Genomic DNA, 27,058 nt, shown 5'->3' on the forward strand with positions numbered 1-27,058 from the left:
AGACTGACTCACTCACTACCCCACTGCGGCTGTTCATTTTACAGCTTTTTGTGTTATCCCTTTCATTACTTCAACAACAATGCGAACATCTTCAAAGTGTCCGTCAGGATTGCAGTCATTGTATATGTATACATATATACGAGAACATATGTCTGTATATAGCGATTGCAAAGAACTATGTGAGTATGTTGCAATTAAAATAGTGTTGCTGGCGACATTTTCGCTTTCCGTTCCCAGTGTGTCAACTCGACACAATGGCATTTCTTGCATGGAAGTTGGTAAAAGAATGCCTATGCGCCGAAAGGAGTTAAGTGTAAACGAGCTGAAGTGGAAACGGGTCTCGGCACATTCAGGCATTTGCTGCATTTCCGCATCCACTTTGTTCTTGTCTGAGACAATGCGACACTTCAGTGCTTCGCAGGGACGCATATCCAGTTGCAATGAGTGTTGATAATTGCATTTTCCAAATTCGTATGAGAATGTAATTCAAATTGTAATTTTTATCACTAAATTTTGATTGCAATTTTTTTTCTAATATATAGTTATTGTGTACAACTTGTATTTAACTATTGCTCATAATAAAGTCTTAAAATTATTTAACGTAAAATAACGGCTAAAAGCTTTTTAGGCGTTTTGTAACATAACCAAAATGTTTTTAAAGTAGAAGGAAATATATTATTGGCTCTTATTATATCCAACGAATCTTTCAAAACGCTTTTAACCGTTACTATATATTGAACAATTTTAAGACTTTAAGATATTACGACACCTAACACGACTTGTGAATACCCTAAATATTACCTTTATTTTATTTACATAAAACGTTACACACTTTTCTAATCTCTCTTCTTCTTCTTCTTCTTTTTTGGCGCTGTAACCGCCTAAGCGATTTTGGCCGAGTTCAGCAAGGCACGCCAGTCGTTTCTCCTCTGTGCCAACTGACGCCAATTGGAAATGCCAAGTGAAGCCAAGTCCTTCTCCACCTGATCTCTCCATCGCAGTGGGGGCCTCCCTCTTCCTCTGCTACCACCAGCGGGTTCCGAGTTGAATACTTTCAGAGCTGGAGCGTCGGTGTCCATTCGAACGACATGACCAAGCCAGCGGAGCCGCTGTATTTTAATTCGCTGCACTATGTCCATATCGTTGTAAAGCTCATACAGCTCATCGAACAGACTTCGCGGTTTTTGTTAGCGATGATGTCGATGTCATCGGCATAAGCCAGCAATTGCACGCTCTTATAGTAAATTGTTCCTGAGCGGTTCAGTTCTGCAGCTCTTATTATCTTCTCCAACATCAGATTAAAGAAGTCACATGAAAGGGAGTCGCCCTGTCTGAAACCCCGTTTTGTGGCGAACGGGTCGGAGAGATCTTTTCCAATTCTGACGGAGCTGGTGGTATTGCTCAACGTCATTTTACACAGCCGTATGAGTTTTGAGGGGATGCCAAATTCAGACATAGCGGCGTATATGCAACTCCTTTTAGTGCTGTCAAAAGCGGCTTTAAAGTCGACAAATAGGTGGTGAGTGTCGATCCTTTTCTCGCGGGTCTTTTCCAAGATTTGGCGTATTGTGAATACCTGGTCTATGGTGGATTTACCAGGTCTAAAGCTACACTGATAAGGCCCAATCAGTTCATTGACGGTGGGCTTCAGTCTTTCACATAATACGCTCGATAAGACCTTGTAACCTATGCTTAGAAGGCTGATCCCGTGGTAGTTGGCGCGAATGGCGGGATCACCTTTCTTGTGGATTGGGCAGAGCACACTTAAACTCCAGTCGTCGGGCATGCGTTCATCTGACCATATTCTGCACAAGAGTTGATGCATGCACCTTATCAACTCCTCGCCGCCGTACTTGAATAGCTCAGCTGGCAGGCTGTCAACTCCAGCGGCTTTGTTGTTTTTCAGCCGCGTTATTGCTATACGTACCTCGTCATAGTCAGGCGGTGGAACGTCGACTCCGTCATCATCGACTGCGGGCTCGGCTTCTTCTTCTCCACAACTTTGCGTGCTGCTACCATTTAGTAGGGCGGAGAAGTGTTCCCTCCATAATTTAAGTACGCTCTGGACATCAGTTACTAGGTCGCCATTATTGTTCTTACAGGAGTGCGCCCCGGTCTTTAAACCTTCCGTAAGTCGCCTAACTCTCTGGTAAAATTTTCGGGCATTCCTCCTGTCGGCCAGCATTTCAAGCTCTTCGCACTCACGTATTTCGACCTCTCTCTAATCTTTTCTAATCTCTACTTCTTATTAAAGAGGAAATTGTTTCTACTTGGAGTTTATTTCGACATTTTGTTTTTATTAATTTTTGTATGGAGAAGATCCTTTAAGAATTGTCTAAAGAATGTGTAATCGGCAACAATCCTTGAGCGATGTTGTATGTGTTTGAAAACAGTGCCTCATTTAAAAGATTTTTGGTGATTCTTATTTTTTCCCAAAACTCACAAATATTTAGGTTGGCAAAATTATTTAAATTCATGTGTTCAGTCCTAAGTTCTGTGTTGCTGTCTTCTATTCTAGCAATTTCACACTTCTGAAATGAACAGTTCTGATTCTGCTACACAATACTCGTATATCCATTTTGCGTGATTCTAAATTTATCACCTCAGAAATTAATCAAAACTGTGCCGTATAAATTAACGAATCAAGTGCTGCCAAATTTTGACTGCAGAGAAAATTGTACTTAAAAGTGCTGGGTAGTAAGAAAATAGAAATTGGATCAAAAGAGTGCAATTGTATCGAAATTATCAACACTGGTTGCAACCATTGCAAGTGAACGCATTTATACTTAACATTTACCTCTGTAGGCAGGCATACACGTTCATACATACATCCATGTATAAACGCTTAACAAAATAAATGCAAAATTGTAAATTTGTTTGTACTTTTTAGTGCTGTCAATGCGAACATCTGAAAGCGGAACTACAACGAGTGCGAAGAATGTGGAGACCGGTAACGGTAACAACTTCTTCAGAAAAGAAAACAGCGAATACCGGATTTTCAGAAATTAAGTACAAAAGTGGGTATTTTGTGTTGCGAAATTTCAGGGGAAAGATCTCAATATCATGAGATGAAAAAAAATGATATGCATTACCCAACAAAGCACAGTGGAACTAAACAACAATTAAATTCGAATTTACAATCACAATTTTTCACTCTAATTACACTGTGCGACAATTTTATGGCAATTCAAACCAGCCTGGACTTTGCTAATATTTTCTAAAAATATACATATAGTAATAAAACACTCGATGGATTTGCAAAAGTGGTCATGTTCCGGCCTAAGTATTTTTCAAAAAAGTGGAAAAAATGGTTAAAATAAATGTCTCAGCTAAATTAAAGGTTAATACGTATATAGTAAAGTTTCATTGGAAATATTTTCGTAGAATATTTTAACCCATTAAAATTGTTATAACGTCTTAAATAATAACAACAATAAAAAATCTTAATCTTAGTCTCCTAATCTTTATTTGAATTTTTTTTTTAATATCATTATTTTTATCTTTATCTTTGTCTTCAAATCTGTCTTAATCATTATTTTTACCCTCACCTTCATCTCCAAATTCGAATCTTAGCTTTGTCTGTACTTTCATATTTGTCTTTGCCGTTATCATTGTTTTCGTCTATGTGCTTGTATTTGCCTTTGTCTTTCCCCGCCCTCAGTGGCATTCAACGCAGCCGTTCGTTTTCTGTCCACGCATTCCCCATAAACCACCTTCACCGTAGCGTTTAATATTTAACGTAAACGTCTCGATCAAGAAGATTTTTTGACAAGCTTTTATTAGTGGTTAATAAAAAAAGAAAAAAAAAAAACAAAACCTGGCACCACCTGACGGCTAAATTTTCTGTAGTTTTATTTCTTTCCATTCAAATAATATACTTTCCTTTTGGAGAGGCCATGAACCGCCATTGACAAAAATGCAACCCCCGACCACCTAGGCCCCCTATGGGTCCCTGGGAACCCCTTATAGAAATCGCTAAAAATCAGGTGCAACGCCCATTTCAGAATCCTTTGGATCTCCGTCCTGCTGGCAAACAACTTCTAGCTCCGAGTAACATGGAAGAGCTTTGGAGGCAAGTAAAATTATAATGGAGTAATATTCCAAGCGAAATCATAGAAAACTCAGTAGAGAGCATTCCCAGACGTGTGAAAATAGCTATTAAAAACAAGGGAGTCTCCACAATGCTCTTGATGTGAACCTCCAAAAATCTCAAAACAGAAAAGTTCAAAACTGAGTGAATAGAGTAGCCTTGCGTTTTTGCTGTAGATCAGGCGTTCCCAAACTTTTACACCTCGGCACCCTGGCTGTGCTAAAAAATTTCGCGGCACCCCTAAACTTCAAATGTCTACCAAAACAAGAAAACACAATGCAACCTTTACGCTCCTTCAGCTTTAATGTGAGGAATGAAATTGTTTTGATGATTTCAATATTTCCTTTAAGTTTATTGGGAGCTTTGACAATTTTACTCTTAAAATCATTTGACGCTGAAAGCTTGCTGGTATATTTGTTTTTATACGACTTCACAACAAGGATAGGTTACCAATTTGTCGGAACATTTTTTTATTATTATACCCGAGCGCACTTGTGCACAAGGGTATTATAACTTTGTTCACATAACGGTTGTTTGTAGCAGGCAAAACGAATCGAGATAGATATAGATAAATGTATACATAAATGATCAGACAGAAAAGAGAAATCGATTAAGCGGTGACTGTCTGTCCGTCCGTCCGTCTGTGCACACGATAACTCGAGTAAAAATTGAGATATCTTAACGAAACTTGGTACGTGGACTTCTTTTGGGCGTAGGACAGATGGTATTGAAAATGGGCGAAATCGGACAATAACCACGGCTACCTCCCATATAACGGTAATTTTCAGAAATACGAAAACTGCGATATTTTAGTAACTACTGAAGATAATTCACTCAAAATTGATATTTACAATGAGTTTTAGACGAAAAATAAGAATATTAAAAAAGTTTGGCAAATAGGCGTAGCCACGCCCACTTATGGTTACATGTGTATATCTTGGTAATCGCTGCACCAATTTCTTCCAAGCTTGGCACAGTTGTTAACCTTGGTATAACATACCAAATGGCCGAAAATTCTTAAAATCGGACAATAACCACGCCCACATCCCATATAACGGTGATTTAGAAAAATACAAGGACTTCGCCATCCTTTGCTACCAAAATGCGTTTACCATAATTCATACTGCACGACGAAGCCAGAACACAGTGGTTCAAAATCGGAATTCAATGTTCATAATCCACTGGAGCCTTCATTTTTCCACCAATTTTTACTAAAAACCAAAAAAAAAATATTTATTTTGGTGAACATTTTTTATAACATTTCAAAATTTTTTTGTTTAGTTTTTTGTTTTGGGAGAACCATACAATTGTTTTCAACTAGCTTTTGTTATGTAATATTTATTAACTGGAACAGGAGAATATATTTTCTTCAAACTGCTACTTTTTATACATTTTGCACTAAAAATTTAACATAATCAAATTAAAATTCAGAAATCAGGCTCAACTGGTCTTTTGCAAATATTGCAAGCTTTCATAAAAAATAAATAATCAAATGAAGCGAAAAATTAAGTGAATGAATGCCAGTTTTGAACCATTGTGCAGCAGGGGGTTTATTGTTCTCTTTCAGTGGAACTGGAAACTCAGCGTGCAACACGATCCTGGGCACAACTTTCCCTGTGCTTTATAGATTGTTCAAAGATTACCGGTTCAATAGAAACCCTTAAGTGGGGTGCGAAACAAGCTGGCGAAAGTTTTCATTATATTTTATAGGGGAAATTTTTATTTTTCATATTCTGCGTTTAAAAATTTACCTCTGAAACATGCAGAGCCGATTTAAAGGACAGTTTAAGAAATAAAGGACAAAAGGCGTCCTTTATTTTGAAAAATTATTATAAAGGGCAGGGGGTTAAAATAAAGGACTGTCCTTTAAAATAAAGGACGGATGGTCACCGTACATATATGTATATCGCTAACCGTTCTAGCAATTTGTACCAAACTCGGTATGGTACTGTGCTTGCCACATAGAAGCAAACCGTTGAAAATTGTTGAAATCGGACTAAAATTACGGCCGCTTTTCATATAACGGTCAATTTCAGAAATGCTTGAAACTTCAATATTTCGAAATTTAAGGACGCTAATTTACTTAAAATTTATACACCCCGGCTTATCATGTAGCGGTAGCTTTCGGAAAGGCGGAAAACATATATTTAATACTTGCGCCGGGTATTTAATGTTCGGCTCCGCCCGAACTTAGACTTTCTTACTGTTTTTTTTCTATGGACCACGTTAACCGATTACTATTTAAAGGAAAGGTGGGGTAATTTGGTTTAAATCCGATCATTGGATCATGAATAGATTAACGATAATCTTAAATTCTTAGATGGGAATTGAAATCCGTTTTGTTTTTTTGCTTAAAAATTGCTTGTTTGTGTAAGAATTTGTTGAAAATGCAGTCTCACATAGAAATGTAGAAGTAAGGCCCCTATTATGAGTTGCATACGACTGTGGTCGAAAGTGCAGATCGAACGAATTTTCATTTGGAATTATGACGCTTATTCGATGAAGAATAGCGCTATTGTAAATTTCGCTCGGTTAGGTTGTTTACAATAGTATATTTTTGACCGCTGAGGAGTTTTGTTTATAAATCGAGCAAACTAAATAGTGCTCGATACATATGTATGTAAATTTGTGCAAATTAAAATGAAATAAAAAAGAAAGTGAGTTTATAAAAACGTGGTAAAAATTAGTACAACGGAATTCTGGTTCAACGATTCGTCAGAGGATGAGAGCTTGATAAACTGCTTAAGAGGGTTTAAGTGTAGTCTTTCGAATATATTTTGACATAAAATATATGTAAGAAATTTGTCTACAGATTTATTAAAAACTTCCGACTGTCTAAAGAGGCGTTTGTGTGCAAATCTATTTTTTATTTCAGGCATACGCCGCGGGGTGCCGCGTCACCCACTTTGGGAAGGCCTGCCTTAGATAATGAGGACCAATTGAATGGTCGTCACGAATAACGTTGTAAGCGCCATTTTTCTCAAAACTAGTTTTTTCGCAGATTGCCGTTAAAAATACTCTCACGTATTATAAGGTCGCGAAATTTCTCAATTTCCATCAGTTTTCAAACATTAACCTGCGGTCCAAAGTCAGTAGTGAGTGGAAAAACGTTTTAAGTGCAGGTGACCAAGGCCAATTTTAAATTTTTTCAAAAACCGGAGTAAATCTAATCTGATCTTAGTGGAGTCCAAACACTAGTAGCGAACGAATTCTTTACATTTAGTCTATTCCTTTGAACTTTGGACTAAAACCTGTGGAACAGTCAAACTACAATTTTACTCTCTCTAGTGAGAGTAACAGGAGAACAGATGCGGAAGTGTACAGGAACGCAAAAAGCACTATTTCCTGTAAAAACGTCAGTCGGTTTGTTTACATGTCATTGGTACAACACTGATTTGGCTGAAATATCACTAAATAATTATTAAAATCTATACATATTCAAATATTTCGTTGTTTACTTCCATTTTTTAACAGTATACGGTTTTTTGCTTTCACCGCTTTCTGTTTTTGTTTGCACATGCAAATCAGCTGATCGTTTGACACTCTTCATGAACTTACAGGGAAAAAAACTCCGGACTAAATCCTGTAACTTCTGACTAGGAACAGTTGCTCAGTTACTCTCTCAAAAGTGTTCCCACTTACAGGTTTTATGTCAATAGGAACGACTTCCTGTAAGTTCTGATTAAATCCTGTAAACCGGACTGCTATTGGAACAGACTAATTTTAACGCTAATGACCCACAGATGGTGTAAAAACACAGGGTTGTATCATGAACGAAAGACACACGATCACGCCTTCCCGAAAGAAAGAAAAAAGTTATTTTCTAGCTGTAGAAATCTCGACGCCATCTTTGTTGTAAGAAGTAAACAACGAAGAGAACAAAACAAAAAACGCGTAATTGTTGAACGCATGAATAATCATTTTTATTATGCAAATTCTTCTATAAATCATGTCGTTGTGTTAAATTATTCTTTACCACCACCACCAAATTGTAAACAACGAACAAATGTAAACAAACGGCTAATGTCAAAGTCGCCCAACTTTTTTCCTAAATGCGATTATAACGGTCTACTAAGAAAAAGGCGTGATATTGTATTTTTGGTTCATGGGGTTGTATCAGACTTTCGACGTGGTTTCGAGTTGGTTAGCTTTTAACCATCTAAGCGAAATGGTTAACTGCTGTCATTTTTATATGGCGAAACTACGCTAAATCAAGTAGGGTTATCGGGATAACCAACTCAATGCCATAACTACGTGGTTAGTTCCGGTGGGGACATGGTATTACGATTATCCTCGAAGCCTTGAGCAAGAACCAAAAATATGTCTTTCGTTCATGGCCTTGAGGGACTTCCCAAATATCTCACGGCTCGTAACGCTGGATTGTTAAATAAATGCTCACGATGACCAAATTGTAGTACAATTAACTTTATTGTACAACAAACAATTTACAACGCTTTACAAAACTTGTTAACACAATTAAACTTGCTTATTCGCAACTCACTTTACTTGTAGCTTGCTGACTTGTAACTCTCTCACTCCGGTGTCTGGTGGCGCCCTTATATATCTGCGCTCGCACTCATGGCAACTCTAGAATGTTCTGAAGTTCATCGCTCATTCTCCTCATGGTTTATGAATACATAGATGAATTACGCTTAAAAATAAAATAGAGAAAAACCAACAGCTAGATTCCAACATTTGCTATCGCTAATTTTGATCAACATCTCCATACTGCCAGATCTGACTGATTAAACATTGCATGTGTTAGTTTCTCTCAGTTGTACACTTTTACGCACCACTACTTTTCATCTAGAACATTTTAGCGACACAAATTTAGCGTGGCGATTGTCAGAATGCAACTGCAGCAATATATCGAAATACATAAATTTTTGTTTTTGTAAATAAGGAGGTATCCATGGATGGGTAATTTTACGGAAATACGAGCAAAATCGGGGAAATTTCATTGTCGAAAAGCGAGGAATTCTCAAAAACAAGTTGGCTACTCTGATTCAAACGCTTTGGCTCGGCAACTCTACTCCAACTGTCATAATCAGCTGTAATTATGACTTCTTTGTTTACAAAACAACTTTTGTTTTGCTTGACTGAGTTTTATTGGGTTCTTATTTTGTTTTCGTTTACATGTTTTGGATATGCGCAGTAGAAGGCGAATAAAATTAACCCAGCTCGTACACAACACAGATTATGAATAAGTATATTATAAGCGTGCATTAAAGGGCTGCCAAAAAAAACAACAACAAATGCTCGAGGCTACAAAGGATTCATTCAGTGCCGTTCCTGGTTGTCGCAGATAATTCGCAATCACAGCTGCTGCAGCTTGTCGGTGCAAGATGTGCGGTGTCAGAGGCAAACGCTGTGGTGGTGACTGGCAATATGCATTCGTAAATACTTTCGTATGTTTTCAATTAGTTGACTGACTCGATGTTGGGCTGTATTCGTGCGTCTAAAAGTATACGGGAATCGTTTGCAGCAGTCAAAAAAGCAGAGTTTCGGTTAAGTTGAACGGAGACGGACTTTCGATTTTTGTCTCTTGTTTAGGAACTTTTTTAACTCTTAAATATAAGAAACTTTTGTATCATTCCGTACGATATTTTAAAACAGTGTGATTTCAATTTGCTAAAATGTATTTTGTAGCGAGATTATGATGATTTTTTATATGTGAAATCACTTAAGCATTGTAAAAAAGTGAAAAGTCCCCTTCCAATTTCATCACAACACTTGAGCATCGATTGAGATAAAATTGATTAGTTATTTGCTAAAAACTCTAGCAATATGTCACTAGCCAGCGCTGCAGGTATTTTGCTAAAGCCACAGACTCCACTACAGCAACTGCTTGAGGATATAAATTTTCAACGTACAAAGGAAATGCGACAATTGCTCAAAGATGGTAAGTATTATTATTATTATTATTTTTTTTAATTATTTGTTAAATTTGCGTGGTTAGTGCGTTTTACATTAACATATCTACGCCATGGAAAATTGTCTACATTCGTACTTTATCGATTTATCAAAAATTTCTTTATCCTGTGCCCCGATGTGCAATTGTTCTGTTGCTGTTGTGTACATATGATACTCGGAATTGTGTCTGCCCGAAAAAGGTGGCACACATATGTGCATGTATACCTAATCATTTTTTAAATTCGCATAGTTCCTACATCTATGTAATTGATCATTATATAACTACCTATGTGCATACATACCAACATCTACATGTTTGTATGTTTAGAAATTCATCGCCAAATGTTAAGGGTGCTTTTGTGTTTTCCATCCTATCGATCTGTTCAAGTAGCGCTCAACCGGCTTTTTTTATTATCTTTTATGCTGCTGATTCATAATATTACTTATTTTATATGCTTGAGGGTTCCTTGTTTGGATTTCGTTCTTATCTGTATACAAATATCAATAGAAAATATAGGTGGATGCATTTGAGCATTCATATCTGTGGACATTTGAAAGAACAACTTAAGTCTATCTTTCACGGGAAAACAAAAAATGATTTACCACCAAAAAGGAAAATGTTGTAATTCAAAAGAAATATAAACGTACATAACTATTTTCTTTACTATCCACAACCTTTTAAAATGTTTCTGTTTACAACTGTGTATTTTCATTTAAATAAAATGTATTGCTCGGGCGGTAAAAAGGGCTCTGTTGTTGTTCTTTCAAATGTCTACAGATATGTATAGGACTAATGTTAGTAGTTTTTGTTAACTTTAAGTTAGGTACATGGATTAAGCAAATATTTTTTTTTATGAACATTTAATAATATCCTCCAATTTTCAACAGACAGTGGTTTTGTGGTCCTCCAAGGTACTACATATTGGACAGATTTGTTTGTACGCCATTTCTTGTTTCAAACTGAACCCGTACATAGCATCGATTCAGATGATTTACTTTTCTTTGTTCGCAAAAAACACGTGAAAAGTTCCTCCCGACATATGCCAAAATATGAGGTAAGTTGTATTTAATGCAATACGATAGTCCTTTCGTAGATATCTCTAGAAACACTTCCTCGATACAAATTTAAATATGAAAAGCATTAGATATGTAATATAATTTATGTATTTAAAATGATCATTGTTCATTTAATTTTAAAGACAGAAGTTGATGTGTTTCGGAAGGACTCCAGAAAACTTCCGATTGGTGATCCGGATGTCGATTGGGAGGAAACTGTCTATCTCAATATGGTTATACATCAATTCGATTATACACTCACATTAGCAATTTGTACGCGCACATCGCCAAAGGAATTGCAGGTGTTGAGACGCCACTCACAACGCGTATACGCTAGTCCAAGTCGTCGGAAAATGGACACTAAAGGTGAAGGCGAGGAGATAACATACCCACATATTTGCTTTATGGTAGATAATTTCGATGAGGTAAACAATTGTGAATTACTTGAACAAAATTAGTATTGAAAATTTGCGCATTTTTTACAGGTTTTCAGCGACATCTTAGTGCGTGACGGTGAAATGGTTTGTGTGGAATTGGTGGCCAACGACAAAGATGGTTCTGTGCAGGGTGTAATATTTCTTGGTTCAATACGCTATGATGCCCTCAAAAAAGTGTACGATGCGAGGGTAAGTTCGTAACTTCGATAATGAAAAAATAATGTTTGAAATTATATTAATTTAAACAGCAATCAAGCCTCAGCTCTAAAGTTGCGCAACGCATGTCTTTTGGCCTATTTAGCAGTGGTGCGGGTGTGCAAACACGCTGTGAATTCGTTCGAATGAAGGGTCCACAGGGTAAAGGCCATGCCGAAATGGCTGTTACAAAGCCGAAAGGCTCAGGCGTGGAGACACCAACAAGTGAACCAGGGTGAGTAAAAAAGTATTATACGCATTTGTTCCCTTTTTTAATTGGGGTAGATTATTTAGATTATGAAACAAATATTTAGAGCTTATACTCTTGCTAAATGTTTGTCCAAGCCTCTCCCCCAAATTGTGACGTACGTCCTGATATTAAAGCCTACAATTTTAAGTTGCCTAAGGGCGGCAAATGGTTTAATGTGATGCTTTTTCAAGACAGAAATACACTCGGAGGTTTGCCATTGTCTGGCAACAGCTGTTAGAAACAACTAAATCAAAATTACTAAATCTATCGCGTTGCAAAATAAATAACATGCTGCTACGCCCGAAGCAAAACTTTGTGCAGGTTGTAGGGAGGGCCGGACATACATCAAAATATGTAAAATATGTTTCTTATAGTTCCTAAAACCTACACTTAAAAAAAATAGAAAAAAATGTATTTTCGTACTTGATTCATCAAAGGTGCAAATTATTCGGAAATATCTATAGTAAAAACTTTGATTTAACTTTCTACATTAACATTAACATTAGTACCAATTTTCAGCTTTAGTCGAAATTGTAAGTTTACACCTATTTATTGGATTAACTTGATTGGGCTACAAACAAATAAATTCTTCAATCGATTTCAATTTTATATATAAGTACATACAAACATATATATTCTAAATCTCAACCAAATCTGACCAATCGTCCACCCCTACCAAATTTTTTGTGTAGTTATTTCTTTCAGTAAAGGCAATATATTTACATATATTCCAATATAAACCAGGCACGGTAATCATTACGTGTAAAATATTTTAAATAAGCATTTAATCTTTATATTATGATTTTTTTCGCTTAAAAATAATAATTATTATTGAGTTTTATTTTTTCGCTCAACGGAAATAATTATTATTTGATTTTTATTTTTTCGATCACAAATATGATTATTTTATGATTTTTATTTTTTCGCACAGATTATTATTAAGTTTTATTTTTACACTTAAAAATAATGATATTTATAAAATTAAAAAGGTTATACAGACGCAACCAACTGAAATCTTGACCTGCAAATTTTGGGACTTATTCCTTTTCAATTCAATTGAAAGAATAAAACTCAATAATAACTGTTAAAAATAAAGTATTAATTATTATCTTTAATCTTTATTGGTTAAACTCGATAAATAAAAATCATTGTAAGTTACAATAGTATCGTTAAAATTGTTTTACGATGATTACAACTTGTCGTGTTTTTGGTTAAGATTTAAAAAATAATGATTATTTCCCTGATGCCAAATCGGACCATTTATGCGGCTTACGAACCCTGGCCCACCAATCGGCGAAATTTTTTATGTAATTATTTTTTTGAATAAAGGTAACATACATATTTACATATATGCCAAATATAAACCAAATCGGACCATATATACAGGCTTACGAACCCTGGCTCTCCTATCGGCAAAATTCCATGTAATTAGCATATATTCTAAACATAAGCTAAATGGACCATAGATTCTTCTTGTTTTCGAAATATATCCACCCCGCGTCACCAACCGGCTACATTTGTATGGCATACGATTTACTTAGTGATATTTGCTTGGCCTTATCGGATTTTCGCTGTCTCTTTTGGACTTAGCAAAGTTGCCTTTCTTTGAATGTAAACTAGAAAAAATAAAACCTTCTCAAAATGATGCATTTTTAGATTCTCTTGGTTCTTATATCAAAATATGAGTTTTCATAAGATTGCAACTTTCACTTTAAGTTAGTGATATGTGAAATGTATGTACGCCTGTGTTGAGGTTAAGATGTTATATGTAAGTGTGAACATCCAGATGGCCATTTTAAATATTTTGTATACGGTAATTTGTTTTAGTTTAAGCTTCTTTCAAAAGGCACTCTTTTCAATGGTCTAAATAAAAAATGTATGAAAATTCCAAATGAAATTAAATTTTCAAAAGGTATAGGAAAAATTCCTCTTACCATACTTTCTTAAAAATCGCACATCGTTATGGTTTACTTCTATCTTTTACAGATTTTGTGCAACAGATATGTGGGACGAGTGGGAGGAGGAAAATGATGACTACTGCACTTATCGTCATCAGCGGCGCCTAAGTGATCCCAGCGCTAATTTAAATAATTTCTCTAGGTACGCTTGGCGTACAAAAGGCGCACCTGATGCAGTCGGCGGTACAGCGGGCGCTAAGGCGCGTTCTGAAAACGAAGGGCTCGATTCGCTGGCAAATGAGGTGTCAGAGATTGAAGCTGGCGATTTACGTGATGGTAAGCACTAACATTTTAATAAATTTAGACTTTTGTATTCGTTTAACTACTCGAATTTTAAAAATACCTATTAGTGGTTAATAATAATGTGTCTTTATTTAACATTAATTTATCACGCCTTCTGTTTAAAGCGCTTATTGAATTGTACGTTAACTCAATGTTTTTGAAATGAGCGCTTACTACAACTGCGTGATAAATGCATATTTCATGTATTAGTTTATTTTGTAATTTTCTATAGACTTTCGTTATAGAGCTCATATCTCATTATCATTCGCTGCTATTTACAACACTTTCATCACACAATTTTACTCCTGCATGTTTTTAATAAATCGTCGTTTAAAGTAGAAAATCGCGTATCGTCGTTCCGCTCACACAGGCTCTTGGCTCAAGCCGTAAACCATTCGTCCTAAAATATACTCGCCAGATATGCGATTGCTTTATAAAAAAAGAGGATCATTTGAAATATGCGTGCTTTTACTCTCTAGGAAATAATTTATGCAACCTCACATACGCGGTTTTGCATTTTCTTGATACGCGGTTTTGTAATTTAAACGGCGAAATATGTACGTATGTAGAGATATATAAATCTTTTAACACTGTAATTCATGTTTCTAAACACAATCTTTGAAAAAAACAATTCTTTACTTTTATTACTTTCTATTGTCGACTATTTGGGTACACTGCGTATGAGCAACATGAGATTTTTACATATTGCGCATACGCAGCGCCCACCTTTACATTAGACCGTACCACGAAGTATGGGCCTAAAAAGTTCAATTTGCTCCAAGCGATTTTCAACACTCACTACGAATGGTATATAAGGAAAGTAAAGAAAAAATGTTTCGGTACACTGTTAAAACAGCAACATCGGTTATTTTTCTATAACTAGTATAAACCTAGTTGTATACATAGTACTATTAACATGTGTCATAAACTTTGCAAGTTAAGTTCTTTTTTTCTGAAAACGACGTCCTGTATGCATTATTATGTGTCAGAAAAATACTCTCCATGTCAAAACCCAGGAAAACAGGAGAAATATTTAATTTTCATTAAACAACCGCTAAGGTATTGTGAAAGGTTGCCAGCAGAGTGTTTGCTGGAAGAGGTGCTATGCTATAAAATGCATTTAAAGCTGTTGTTGTTTCGTATGTATTTTGTTGCATAACTTCGCCTCTAGAAAATATAAGTAACTATGTAATTAAACCAAAGACCGTCAAAGCCCGTGTCTTCGACTTCCGACCACAAACTAACCATGCCTCTGTAGCGCTCACCGTTGACCGAAATGGCGTTTCCAGCAGCATTTTCAAATGAAAATGGGCTAATGATGACACCGCTCCAAAATGCGCACCAAATTGTCACTCTCTGAGAATGCTTTGGTTTCTCAACTATCACGGGGCTTTCCGATCCCCAGATGCGGAAGTTTTGTTGGTTAACATAGCCTCCGAGATGAGACGGCGCTTCGACAGAGAAGATATTTTTTTGTAGCAAAATCTTTGTCCATTTCGTTTGCATTATTTCCCAACGTAGTTCAAGCGTAAAGGGATACATTTCGTTCCGAGGATTATCTGTTCAAATTTCCAGCAGGAAAGAGCTGCCACTGACAAAATAAAAAATTATTAACAAAAAACTACTATATTCAGGCAGGTTCTGCAATTCACTTCCGAGTGAAGTTCAACCAAAGCCACCTTGAATTTGAATTGAATGGAGTCAAAACTCACTCGGATTGAATTGCAGAACCTGCCTGATTGACCACCCGTTATATAGCCAAGGCGTTCTTAATCATGGGAGTGTCTTTTTAAGCTTCCTACACTAAAAAAAAAAACAATCAAGCAGGTTCTGGAATTCACTTTCGAGTGAATTTCAATTAAACTCGCTTTGAATTCAAATTGGCAGGGGTTGAAATTCACTCGGAAGTGAATTACAGAACCTGTCCGAATATCCTTTTTCAAGCTAAATCACATATCGCACACCTAGATCTAAAGTGAGCAAACTCAAAATTCATAAAGGAAAATATAATATATTAGATCAAGGTGTGCGGTATGATTTGGCGCCAAACGACCTTTTGTTTACTTCAAACAGATTTTATTTTGGATATATTACAGATGCTTTTTCGTAATTAGGGAAAAAAAATATCAAAAATTAGATGTGCCACCTAATAACATTCGGACCCTGCTGGAAGGTAACAAATAGTAGCAAGCATCTCTGCGCACTCAGCTGGAGCCACGACATGCAAGTGTGTTTTCAAATGTGCAATTTGCCAACAAAGCCAAATCACGCGATTGGTGCATTTGTACGGATGGATGACAGGTACAGGGTGGCGTTGGTTGGACATTTTTTTATTGAGCTGAATTGATTCTTAATAAAAATTTCTAGACAACCACACTGTGTGATTGGTCAAACAAGCTTTTCACAAATTACCGACGTCCGCTGTAATTCTGGGTAGAGCTTAAACATGGAATAACTTAAAATTACTCTGTTTGAAATAATCATGTTACTTGTTTCTTAGTATACTACTGATTACAAGGTGCCGTTTTCAAAAAAAATACAAAATATATATAAAAATCATGCACTCCTGAACTATTTTCATAGTTAGTGTTCAAAATCGCTTGGAACAAATTGCACTTTTGTGATACGGTGAAGTAAAGAGACTTGTACAGTTTTTTTTGTCTCACAGTAATGGGACGATAACACCGAAACTTTTTGCTTAAAAATTTGGGTCATTCCATTGAAAAGAGGAAAACGACATAAATTTAAATAGGCCCTAATTATCTCTATTTCAGTAGTAACCTCGTTTTAAATGACTACATTTCATTAACCTGTGGGAAAATATTAAAAAAAAATCAAAAGAAGTTGTAATTTCTGTCTATGAAAACTTTTATTTCATGCATAATTACTTTACAGCAGTCACAAGGAGATGTCCCACTAGTCACAACTTTAAATATTTTTTAATATTTCTATGAAGATTATATAAAACGTCATTTTTATTGGAAACGAAAGCTTGTTATTCATATTTTACAACACAAATACACCGTTTGTAAAAATTAAGTTGTTTGGCTAAAATTCATCTTTGAGTGCACAAGGGTAAAATAGAGTTCTTTTCAGTGTCCCACCATTCACATTCATTCAAATGATAGTTATATAAAAATAAGAAATCGTTTGGTATTTTTGTTAAAGCAATTTTTTACATTAGTTATCATTCTATGTTAAAAAAATATCTTTCGCTGTTGCATAAGTTTCGACGACATAGTTACAATTCACAATTGATCACATTCTGGAGTAAAATGTCCCAGTAGTCACAATGGAATGGCCCATTTAACAACAGCAATAAACTTTTTTTTGTAAACTTTTGTACTGGGGTTTAGCTACCTCAGACATTGGAATTAAAGGCGAAATTTTTAATTATCCTTTATGCCTTTATAATTTCAATAACGCAAGATTAATTTTTTAAGAGACGCGAAAATTAAAATTTTCAGTTTTTATGCTCATTTGCCACAGCAGCTCCAACGCAGCAAATAAAAAGATATTTTCGGCTCATAAAAATTCCCTCAAATCTATTGGAATGTTTTTAATGCTGTAGAGCTAACTCACATTCGGAAATAAACTATCGTTTTTCAGCGCAAAAATTGTATATTAGCTGCTGAATATAAGTTAAGCCTCGGGTACTGATTTGAAATGCGTTTATCGACCTATCACTAAACAAACTACATACATATATTTACACTTATGCTCTTCTATAAACACTTTCTTTGAACTTACTTACCTATGTACATTTAATAAATTCTTAAAAGTTACATTTTATTTAATTTCGTATAAGTATTTAACTAATTCAATTTCGCTTGCCTTTTTTTCATATCCCACCCATCCTTTTCTTGTTAATGTAACGTATTGCTTGCTATACTTCGTCAAATATTTTATTTCCGTTTATAATTTGATCCAATCAAAGAGTTAAATTTATCACAAAACAAAGCTCTTCCACTACAAAATTAGCATACAACTGCTAAGCAAAGCAAAAAAGTGTATCACAGCAAATGACTAGATTGCCGAGAAAGCAGGACTTGAAATACACACATTTATTTCATTTGTACAATTTTTACAATGCTCATTACATTACTTGACTCTACTTCAAAATCGTAACGCATATTTTACAATATTTTATAATTTTTGTTTATCTGTTAAATTTGTAGCTCCTCCGGTGTGTGCAGTCCCCTGTTTTTAGTTAAAAGAATAGTAGAGACTAAGTATTATTGATGAATACATTTGTAATTAAATACAAACGCAATTTTGTCATTTCAAGTGCATACATGCCATTTACTATTAAACATAAACTAAAATTTTTTTGGTATTTGAGGGGCGGTAATCCAAACTCGAGTGGAAATCTGACAAAATAAATTTCTAAAACGTAGATACGAACTTTGGTTGGTAGCGGTGACCTAAATATATCAATTAATTATAATAGTAACAATATTCTGGTGCTAACAATTTTGCAAAGCTTCTCCTCCTATTCGTGGTATGCGCCCTGATGATATTCTTATTACACAAATAAAGGGCCTACTATTTAGAAAGCTTTATCAGGGCAGAAATACACTCGGAGGTTTGTTTTAGATTGCCTGCCGAGGTGCGATCGCTATTAGAAAAACAATTGGCTAATATAGATCTTGCTCGGACCAGGTATCGAACCCAGGTACCACGGAGTGGTAGTACGCACCGCTAACTACTTAGTGACAGCGGCGTCTCCCTTAACAGACCTAGACAAATTGTGATCAGGAAATGAAGGTTTGTTGCCAAAAGTACTGGATTCGTTACAAGATATTGCTAGGTTAGGTTGGAATGGCTTGAGAGAGTGAGTCCTCCTACACTTAGGCCAATGACAGGCCCATTGTGATGCCAAATGCACTCTTCGTTCCCCTGTGATGTTGCGACGCTAACTCGGGATCAAACCATTTCATTGACGTAATGAACTTCGGCATTAGTCTAATATTAATTTCCGCTATCTCTGCACGATCTTGTAGAGAGGGCAGGCCTAGCAGTTTCACAGAAAGAGAGATTTCTCCAGCGTTCGATTACTGCTTGCGTGGTGCTGTTCCTAACATCTAGTTTGAAAGTGTTCTTCCCCGGAAGGTTGGAAGCGGTCGTACCATTCCTGACCAATTCGTCACCTTTGCTGTTGCTCTGAATATCTCGATGTCCAGGCACCTATATGAGTTGTATTCTATAATGCTGTGCCAAATCGTTAAGATATCTGCGGCGTTCACTGGGAGACTTTGTGTTGTCTATGCATGAGTCTAGAGCTTTCAGGGCTGCTTGATTTGTCAAAGAAGATAGAGACCTGTATTTTTTCATTGGGTCCAAGTGGCCTCCTCGATAGCCAAAAATTCCGCGTAATACACACTGCAGTGGTCGGATAGCCCAAAAGATATTTCTAGTTCCAGCTCCGGGAGAAAACTCCTCCCTCGACCTGTCCGTCGAGTATGTGTATGGGCGCCCTTGTTCTACGATTTACGAGTGGCGGGATGTACCATGAGTCCAGTACCTTGGCCCTCAGAATCTTAAGGCTGCAATCGCGTTAAGTACATAGCTCCGCACTCCTTTATACCCTTTTGAATTATGCGCGGTTGTCTTACTAAGCGTAAGCCACCATACTAGGGCTCCGTAATCAGACGAAAAATGTCAGTGTAGATTCAGTGAACTATGCTCTGGCTTTCTTGATGCGTTCCATTGTGTTATCGTTCCACAGCAGTTTGCTGTCGAGAATTATTCCAAGATACTTGGCAGTACGTTTTAATTCCAGGCTTGAGCCATAAAGTTTAGGGGGTCTAAGAGCCGCAACGTCATCGGCATATACGACAACCTCATATTCATCCGCCTCCATTCGCCGCAACAGTTGGTTCACGGTAACTACCCATAGAAGTGCAGAAGGAGTGGAGTGCCCCTCCTGATAGACCTGTGAATCGCCTGTCGATCAATTCTGAGCTCATCAAGCTACTGGTGAGCAATTGGTGGATGATCCTCACGAGAGTTTTATTCACCCATAAGATCGATTTCTCACCTTTTGAGACTAGCGAGTGGAAAAAGTCTCCGTAGATTTGTCCTTGCTGTAGGCATGCTGCGCATTAGATAAAAGAGCTGGGTTAACGATTGTCTTTTAGTCTCCAAAAGTCTTTCCAGAGTCTTAAGTAAAAAGAGGTAAGGCTAATAGGCCTAAAATCGTCAGGTTTGGAAGAGGCTCTGCCTGCTTTTCGATCCTTAATCAGCTGGAGAAGATGGTTTTAGCCATGGGTTTGTAAGTTTCATGGTATGTTGTCGCTGGCCCGGATATATACCATCTGGTCCTGGCGGCTTATAGGACATGAAATTAGATAAGCCCAACAGTTTTCCTGTCACTTATGATTTCGCTGATAAACTGTGGTGTAGCTTCGGCTGATTCTGAATCATACAATGTGTCATCAGTACAAGAAATATTCGTTTGAATATAGCTGGGTACCGTAGGTGAGTTTTCGAGTACCTACCTTTCACGTCAATCAAGGTTATTTAGATCCGAGGACCACAAGGGAGGTTTGTACGCTTGCTTTGTTTTCCTCTTGGAATATGCTTTAGTTAGTGCTGTATCGCAACTCTCAACAAAAACACTAACTAATAACATGGCTCAGAAGGTAGATTCTTGTATACAATTTTTCTATAATACCCCCAATCAGTTCTTCTGAAATTTTGTATCTCTTTAGAAACGGGGGTATGTTAAATTCTATTATCCTGTGGTCCGAGAAAAAGTCCTCTTCCAGGACCTTCCACCCCGAGATCCGATCACTGAAAAATTCACTTACGAGGGAAAAGTCAAGAGCTTCCCTGTGATTGGTTTTGAAAAACGTAGCGCCACTTCGCTTATTGCAGATAGACTCCCGTACTGTTGTTGAGGTTTTTGGCTTGTTTTTATTGTCCATAATCTGGTCCCACGAGACGCAGAGAAAGGGGAACGTCAGCCCGGACAGAGATCCGCTGTACCCGGGTAAGGCTAGTTGGATCCGAAGGTTACCGGGTATCCGGAGCACTCCGCTCACGACTGGACTAGGTGAAGGGCCCCAGCCAGGCTGATCCTCGGCACGGGTCAGATGATACCTTTATCCGGTCCTGAAAAAAGAGGGAAGGGGAAAGCTGGCAGGGATTTAGGTCTGAAGGAAAGCATGGGTAATGAGATTTAAGGGGGTCGTGAGGGCGTAACCAGGTGTCACCACCGGGAGGCCTATTGTACTGGGGGGTGCTAATAGCAACGCAATTGAACACCTACGAGTCGACATTACGGGATGTCGCGTGTGTGCAAATCGATCACCCCCATAAAAGACACTACTCACGGAAAAAAGGAGTTGTAATTTTTTCGCATCATAAAATTATTCTTTGTAACTGTTCGAAGTGTTTTTTGTCTGTAGCTGTTGACCGAGACTATATGAAAATTGGTTTTCAGATCAGGCCAATCTGTCTGGCTTGTTAGTCAGTTAGTCGTTCAAACCCGCTATCCATGGTACGTGACATTCTTACTCGTCTGTAACTTTGTTTACTAGGAGTGCAAATTTTGTTCTTTTCCCAGTTTTCCAGGGCCAGCTGGCCCTTTTAGAACCAACTGACATATTTCTAAATCATTTTACCTGTCTAAAATCAATCCTCCTTTTATTTCTTAACTGATGCATTACAAAACTGTTTGGTTTTTAAGATTATTAAATGCTCTGGACACCTACAAAAAAACCTGTAAATCGGCCTGCCTTCCCACCGATTATTCGTTTTTTTCTCCTTTTCTCCTCCAACGCTGACCACTAGCGTCTATCCTATTTCCATTTACTCTGCATATTCTCTTCGCATTGCCGACAATTAATTTTAATACATTCTACTGCTCCTTTATTTCCGCTTTTATTCTTTTACACTAAGTTTACTTTAAATTTCTATTACTCTATTACTTTACGTTATTTTCACTCTATAGACGGCTCTTATGATTTTTTAAAGTTATTCAAAACGATGCCAACGATCTATATTTCATTGTAGATCTGCGTCCTGCTTTCTCGGCATCCGAGGCAAAACTCCATCTCAATCCGAATTGTGAAGCAGCTAACGCGGCTGTGGTTAAGCTTCCGATTTCACCTGAAAACGAAGTAAAACTTAGCGCTCAGCAGCAAGCGGCAGATGTTGTAGACGGCAGTGTGCCCGTGGCTGAAGCTGTGGAAGCCACTGCGGCAACGATCACCTCGCCAACCTCCAATACGAGCACAACGGGTTGCAGCAACTGTTTCGGCGGCAAAAAGTGCAAACGTTGGGTGGGTGCGTCAAGCGATAAGAACACGCCTCAAATGTCGGAAGTGTATTGTCCGACATGCGACGATGCGGCCAACGAGACTCCAGCTTGTCTCAGCAAAATGCCCGACAAAAAGTCAAAGCCAAAACACAGAACCATATTAAGTGTGGAAAGCGAACTTATTGTGACCAAGCGAGGAAGTCTCCGGTTGACCGCCGGGGGTGGAGAGAAGAAAGGTGTGGTACGTAGCGCCTCTCTTAGTGCAGCTGATCGTAAGGTAAAGCGCACAGCTAGTCCAGCTCAAAAGAAAGAAAAGGAAAAGGAAAAAGAAAAGGACAAGCATAAGGTTAGAGAGAAAGATAAGGATAAGAGCAAAGCTTCTACTTTACTTGCCAAGGTTTCACCCAAACGAATCAAGTCTAAAACGGGCGCTGCCGCTTCAACAAAAACCAAGAACAATAATGACCAAAAAGATACAAAGAAAACTCAGTTGCCAAAAGAAAGCAACAGTAATAACAACAGGATAGAAAAACAAGAAGCCACATCGTTGAAAGCCGAAGAATATGAATTAGCCGACGACGCAACTTCATTGAATGGCACAACAGTTGAGCAGAGCGAGGCCAAAATGGCCATACTAAGCGAGAAAGACACAAAGTTGATGATAAATGTGCGCGGCCGTGAGGAACTGCCCGTTGTAGAGCAGCGCTCGCCGCCAAACACAGCCGAGTCAGTTGCTTCCGGCAGTGACGACAGCAACACGACCAGCAGCAACAAAAATAGTCCATACTGTTTCGAGAAGTGTGTACGTGTACCTGTAAAATCAGAATGCCATCCATTGCAGCAGCAGTCGAGTCAGAAGACGCCTAGTGCAGCTGCTGCTGAAACTTTTGATAATAAGCGAGACAATAGCATGTCGTCGACTACTGCGACAACCTCAACGACAACAAAGGCAACAAAAGCAACTAAAGTCACAGCCCTACAGCTTGAAACGCAGACTGAGACCGTGAACAGTGACTGTAATGGCAACTGCCACCTGATATCGCCACCAGCCACATCGAGTGCGCAGCGTTCGCCTATTTCACCTCCGCCAGCGGTGTCGGCTGCGGGCAGCGTCGAAAACGGTAGTGTGAGCGATGGAGGCGGTGGTGGCGGCGCTGGTAGCGGCAGTGAAAATGGTCATACCAATGCAACTTTACCACGAGCAAAACGCAGCAGTGCTCAACACGCATTCTATCATCGTGCTCTGAGTTTGGTGCCAAAGCGTAGGACGCCCGACGGCACGAACATTTATTATTGGTGCGATTTGCCGCGAAAAGCGCTTAAAGGTTTGTTGTATGTTGTTTTTTGTGTGAAGGGAGCTCGGCAAATTTTGCGAAGCACATACACAGTGTTGCAGTTCGCCAGAAGATCATTCGTTTTATTATATGTATAAGTACATGCTAGTAATGCCACTTTAAACTGAACCGAAAATTGTTTATTTAATTGTAGAGTTGGACGACGGCGCTTACAATCCACTCTGGGCAAGTCGTGGTTTCACGCAAACATTTCACTTTTGGAAGGAAAATCGACGTCAACAGTCCACACCGCTCAACGCATTCCTCACCTATGTGACACTGCCTTGGTGGAGCATTGCTAAGGGTAAACGCATAGCATATCGTCTGTTTTATGAAGAGAACACGCTAACGAATACATTTCTTTTACTTTGCAGATCTTCTGGATCATCGTGAAACGCCTATACTAACCTTTTAGTATTAAATTAGCCATTTTTATTTGCTTACTTCTATTTATTTCAATATACTTATTTAAAACATTATATTTATTAATATACCTGTATTTACATTTTTATTTATTAATGATTTTTATTAAGTTTATTACTTTATTTTATTTTTTTATTTTTTTTCACTCGATTTGCAATGCGAATTTTTAATCAATGTCACTCAAATGTTCTGCAATTTGTATTTTATTTTAATTGTGATACATTACTCTGTTTTATATAATTCAATTTATGTGATTTGTCTTGATATTTATGTGTGCTAATTTATTTTAATTACATGCTTCACTGATTGTATTTGTATTTTTGAAAACATTTTTTAAAAATCGATTATTTTACATAAAAACACACGTCCCCAATCATAGCAAAAAACTAAGGGAACAAACTGATATTATTGATTCCTACACGCAAACACTATACAAACGGATAACTTTTAGAAATAAATGACATTACGAAATACATACCTACAAACATTATAACAAAATGTTAGCCAAAAACCCTTTAATGCCGATTGCCATATAGAAAATAGCGCAAGCCGTTATATGTACATACATACATTCATATCGTCACCCTTATGCCAGAAGCATGAATGTGCAAATTTATCAGTTTGGAGCTATTGGGTTGACTTCATTAACCTTTCGATGTTTTATGTTATACCAAAATCCAGAATACCATGTGTACACGGAAACTCCATATTTTACAATTTCAATTGCATAAATGTAGAGTTAAGTCCAGTAAAAAAAACCTTCAAACTTGATTTCCCAGAATTTTAAATTTTACGCATTCATGTTTCTGGCATACGGGCATGTACATTCAAAGGAAAGCGTGTCAAAATTAATATACACAACTTTTTTATTTCGAACGCTAAGTACTCAATACAAGCTTTTACAATTCCAATTCAATTGAGAAACGATTTTGAGAGCTACAGATTGAGTGAATTAAACAAAAAATAAAATCAATGTTTCTTTTTTATTAATAGCACATGTATACAAAAATTACTTAACTGCATGAATAGAAATTTTTGCAACTATGAAAGTAGTTGCTAATCGTATGTTATTTTGTATGTATGTCTGGCATATTTGCAAGTGTAGTAGCGTTAACTAATACATATACATGCATAGCTGAAAGAAAGTCATAAAAAAATTAAATAAAAAAATATATTCATTCACAAATTTAGAATCTAACTAAAGGAATGTTATACAAAAATTGTCATATACGAATTATACATACATACAAATTTAAAAATAAAGTCAAAGTTATGAAAAATCTTATCAAATAGTATGGTATGAATAGAAATGTAATGTATGTATGTATTGAAAAATAAGTAAGTGTTTTAAGTATTACGTATTTGAAAAGTGCGGCGAAAATTCGAAAAAAAAAGTTTCTGGGTAGGGTTTTTCATCACTGAGTTGGCTAGAGGGATCCTCTAACTCAGGAGTTCTTAAACTTTTAAGATGATGGAACCCTTACAAATTACCTTTCACTTCATGGAACCCCATATCAAATTACTAAAAATCGAAGGCAGTGCCATTTAAATATGAATAAAAACTTTTACTAGAAATAGTATACATACTTTATATTTTAATGTGAAGAATAAAATTGTTTCACTGTTAACTATTGTATAAAATAGTAGTTCGATATAATGTCTGAATGTCCAAAACGATATTACTACTACCGTCCGAAAAATAATCTAAGATTCTAGGTGATTTACCAATTGCCTAGTTATGACATTTCACATTACATTTGGCAATTCATCGCGTTCGTTGTAGAAATTTTTATATAATTCTTTGGCTACAGCGGCCAACAACACATACCGGTTAGGAAAAAACAAGGTAGCAAACCATATATGTAATACTTCTATATTGGCAGTAAGCTAACTTCTCAATGTGTAAGCACTCCGAAATCAAAGCGAGACAGTCTAGTACAATTTTTGTCAATGTATTGTGTACTTGAGTGCCGTTTTTGTATATGTGTTGTGTACATGTTTATTTATAAACGTATGTGTTCCTTTTCTTTCGTAAGTGTTTATTGATATATCTGTACTGTAGTGTTTTCGGACGGTACTAGCTCTTACTGCCAATATAGGAGTATTACATATATATAGCAAACGCAAGCTCAACGCTCTCATGTACATAGGTATGGCACTCAGTACGGCAATCATACCAACTGCAAGTACATATGTATGTATACTTGAAAATAGATAATTGCGTCTCGGTCAAGCTGTTTATAGAACTTTTCTTTCTTTGTGCAACTCAAACCGATCCCCGTGATTACTGATCTCGCGGAACTTTTCTACGGAACCCTTGGGTTCCGCGGAACACAGTTTAAGAAGCTCTGCTCTAACTTGGGGTTTACATAGGAAAACTTTGCGAAGACAACAGGAATACATGCACACTTTATACTAATCCATTCACACTTCTCTCATTCAGCCCTATTGCATACGTGGTAAATTAAACTAAATTCTACGACTCAATAACATTGGCATTCAGCCTCATTGCGTAAGTCGTAAATTAACTCGGCAACATTGGCATTGTCTACTGTCGTGCAGAAATAAGTAAACGACCGAAATCGTCGAAAAGTATCTAGTGCTGCCCAGTTGTTCTGTCTAGTCGAGTCGAAATGTTTGGCAATGACTTGGAATTTTCGATACGACTCGACTTTCGAAAAACGACTTGCACTCTACACGGCACTCGCAACGAGGCTGATTACACAGGCCAACCGAAAGTCCTCGGAGTTACCTTCGACAGACTGCTCTCCTTCTCGGCGCACACAACCGCAATTGTTAATTAAGTACAGAGCCGCAACAAGGTCCTCAGGTCGCTAGTTCACAGCACCTGGGG

General features: G+C 37.2%; 1 protein-coding gene across 4 annotated transcripts; it reads left to right on the forward strand.

The window, feature by feature from the left end:
- Window positions 1-9,206: 9,206 nt before the first annotated feature.
- On the forward strand, window positions 9,207-25,194 carry LOC118744859 (uncharacterized protein KIAA0930 homolog). Of its 4 annotated transcripts, XM_036478243.1 has the most exons (9): window positions 9,209-9,992; window positions 10,892-11,058; window positions 11,203-11,484; window positions 11,545-11,685; window positions 11,745-11,926; window positions 13,928-14,175; window positions 22,201-23,772; window positions 23,936-24,085; window positions 24,156-25,194. In XM_036478243.1, the coding sequence occupies exons 1-9, from the start codon at window positions 9,878-9,880 to the stop codon at window positions 24,194-24,196; spliced, it is 2,898 nt and encodes a 965-aa protein (XP_036334136.1). In that variant the 5' UTR covers window positions 9,209-9,877; the 3' UTR covers window positions 24,197-25,194. The 4 variants fall into 4 exon arrangements, with proteins under 4 accessions (XP_036334135.1, XP_036334136.1, XP_036334139.1 ...); XM_036478242.1 differs by having other exon boundaries at window positions 9,207-9,992; window positions 23,936-25,194; XM_036478246.1 differs by lacking the exon at window positions 22,201-23,772 and having other exon boundaries at window positions 9,213-9,992.
- The last annotated feature ends 1,864 nt before the right edge of the window (window positions 25,195-27,058 follow it).

This window comes from Rhagoletis pomonella, unplaced genomic scaffold (genome assembly GCF_013731165.1).
Source record: "Rhagoletis pomonella isolate Grant_MI unplaced genomic scaffold, Rhpom_1.0 Rhpom_scaffold_00008, whole genome shotgun sequence".
NCBI lineage: Eukaryota > Metazoa > Arthropoda > Insecta > Diptera > Tephritidae > Rhagoletis > Rhagoletis pomonella.

What these genes read in the sequence shown, in the direction of transcription:
- LOC118744859 (XM_036478242.1), top strand. Translation starts at nt 9,878, where the DNA reads ATGTCACTAGCCAGCGCTGCAGGTATTTTGCTAAAGCCACAGACTCCA. An exon ending in GACATATGCCAAAATATGAG is followed by an intron (nt 11,059 to 11,202) that starts GTAAGTTGTATT and finishes TTAATTTTAAAG; the next exon opens with ACAGAAGTTGATGTGTTTCG. An exon ending in ACACCAACAAGTGAACCAGG is followed by an intron (nt 11,927 to 13,927) that starts GTGAGTAAAAAA and finishes TATCTTTTACAG; the next exon opens with ATTTTGTGCAACAGATATGT.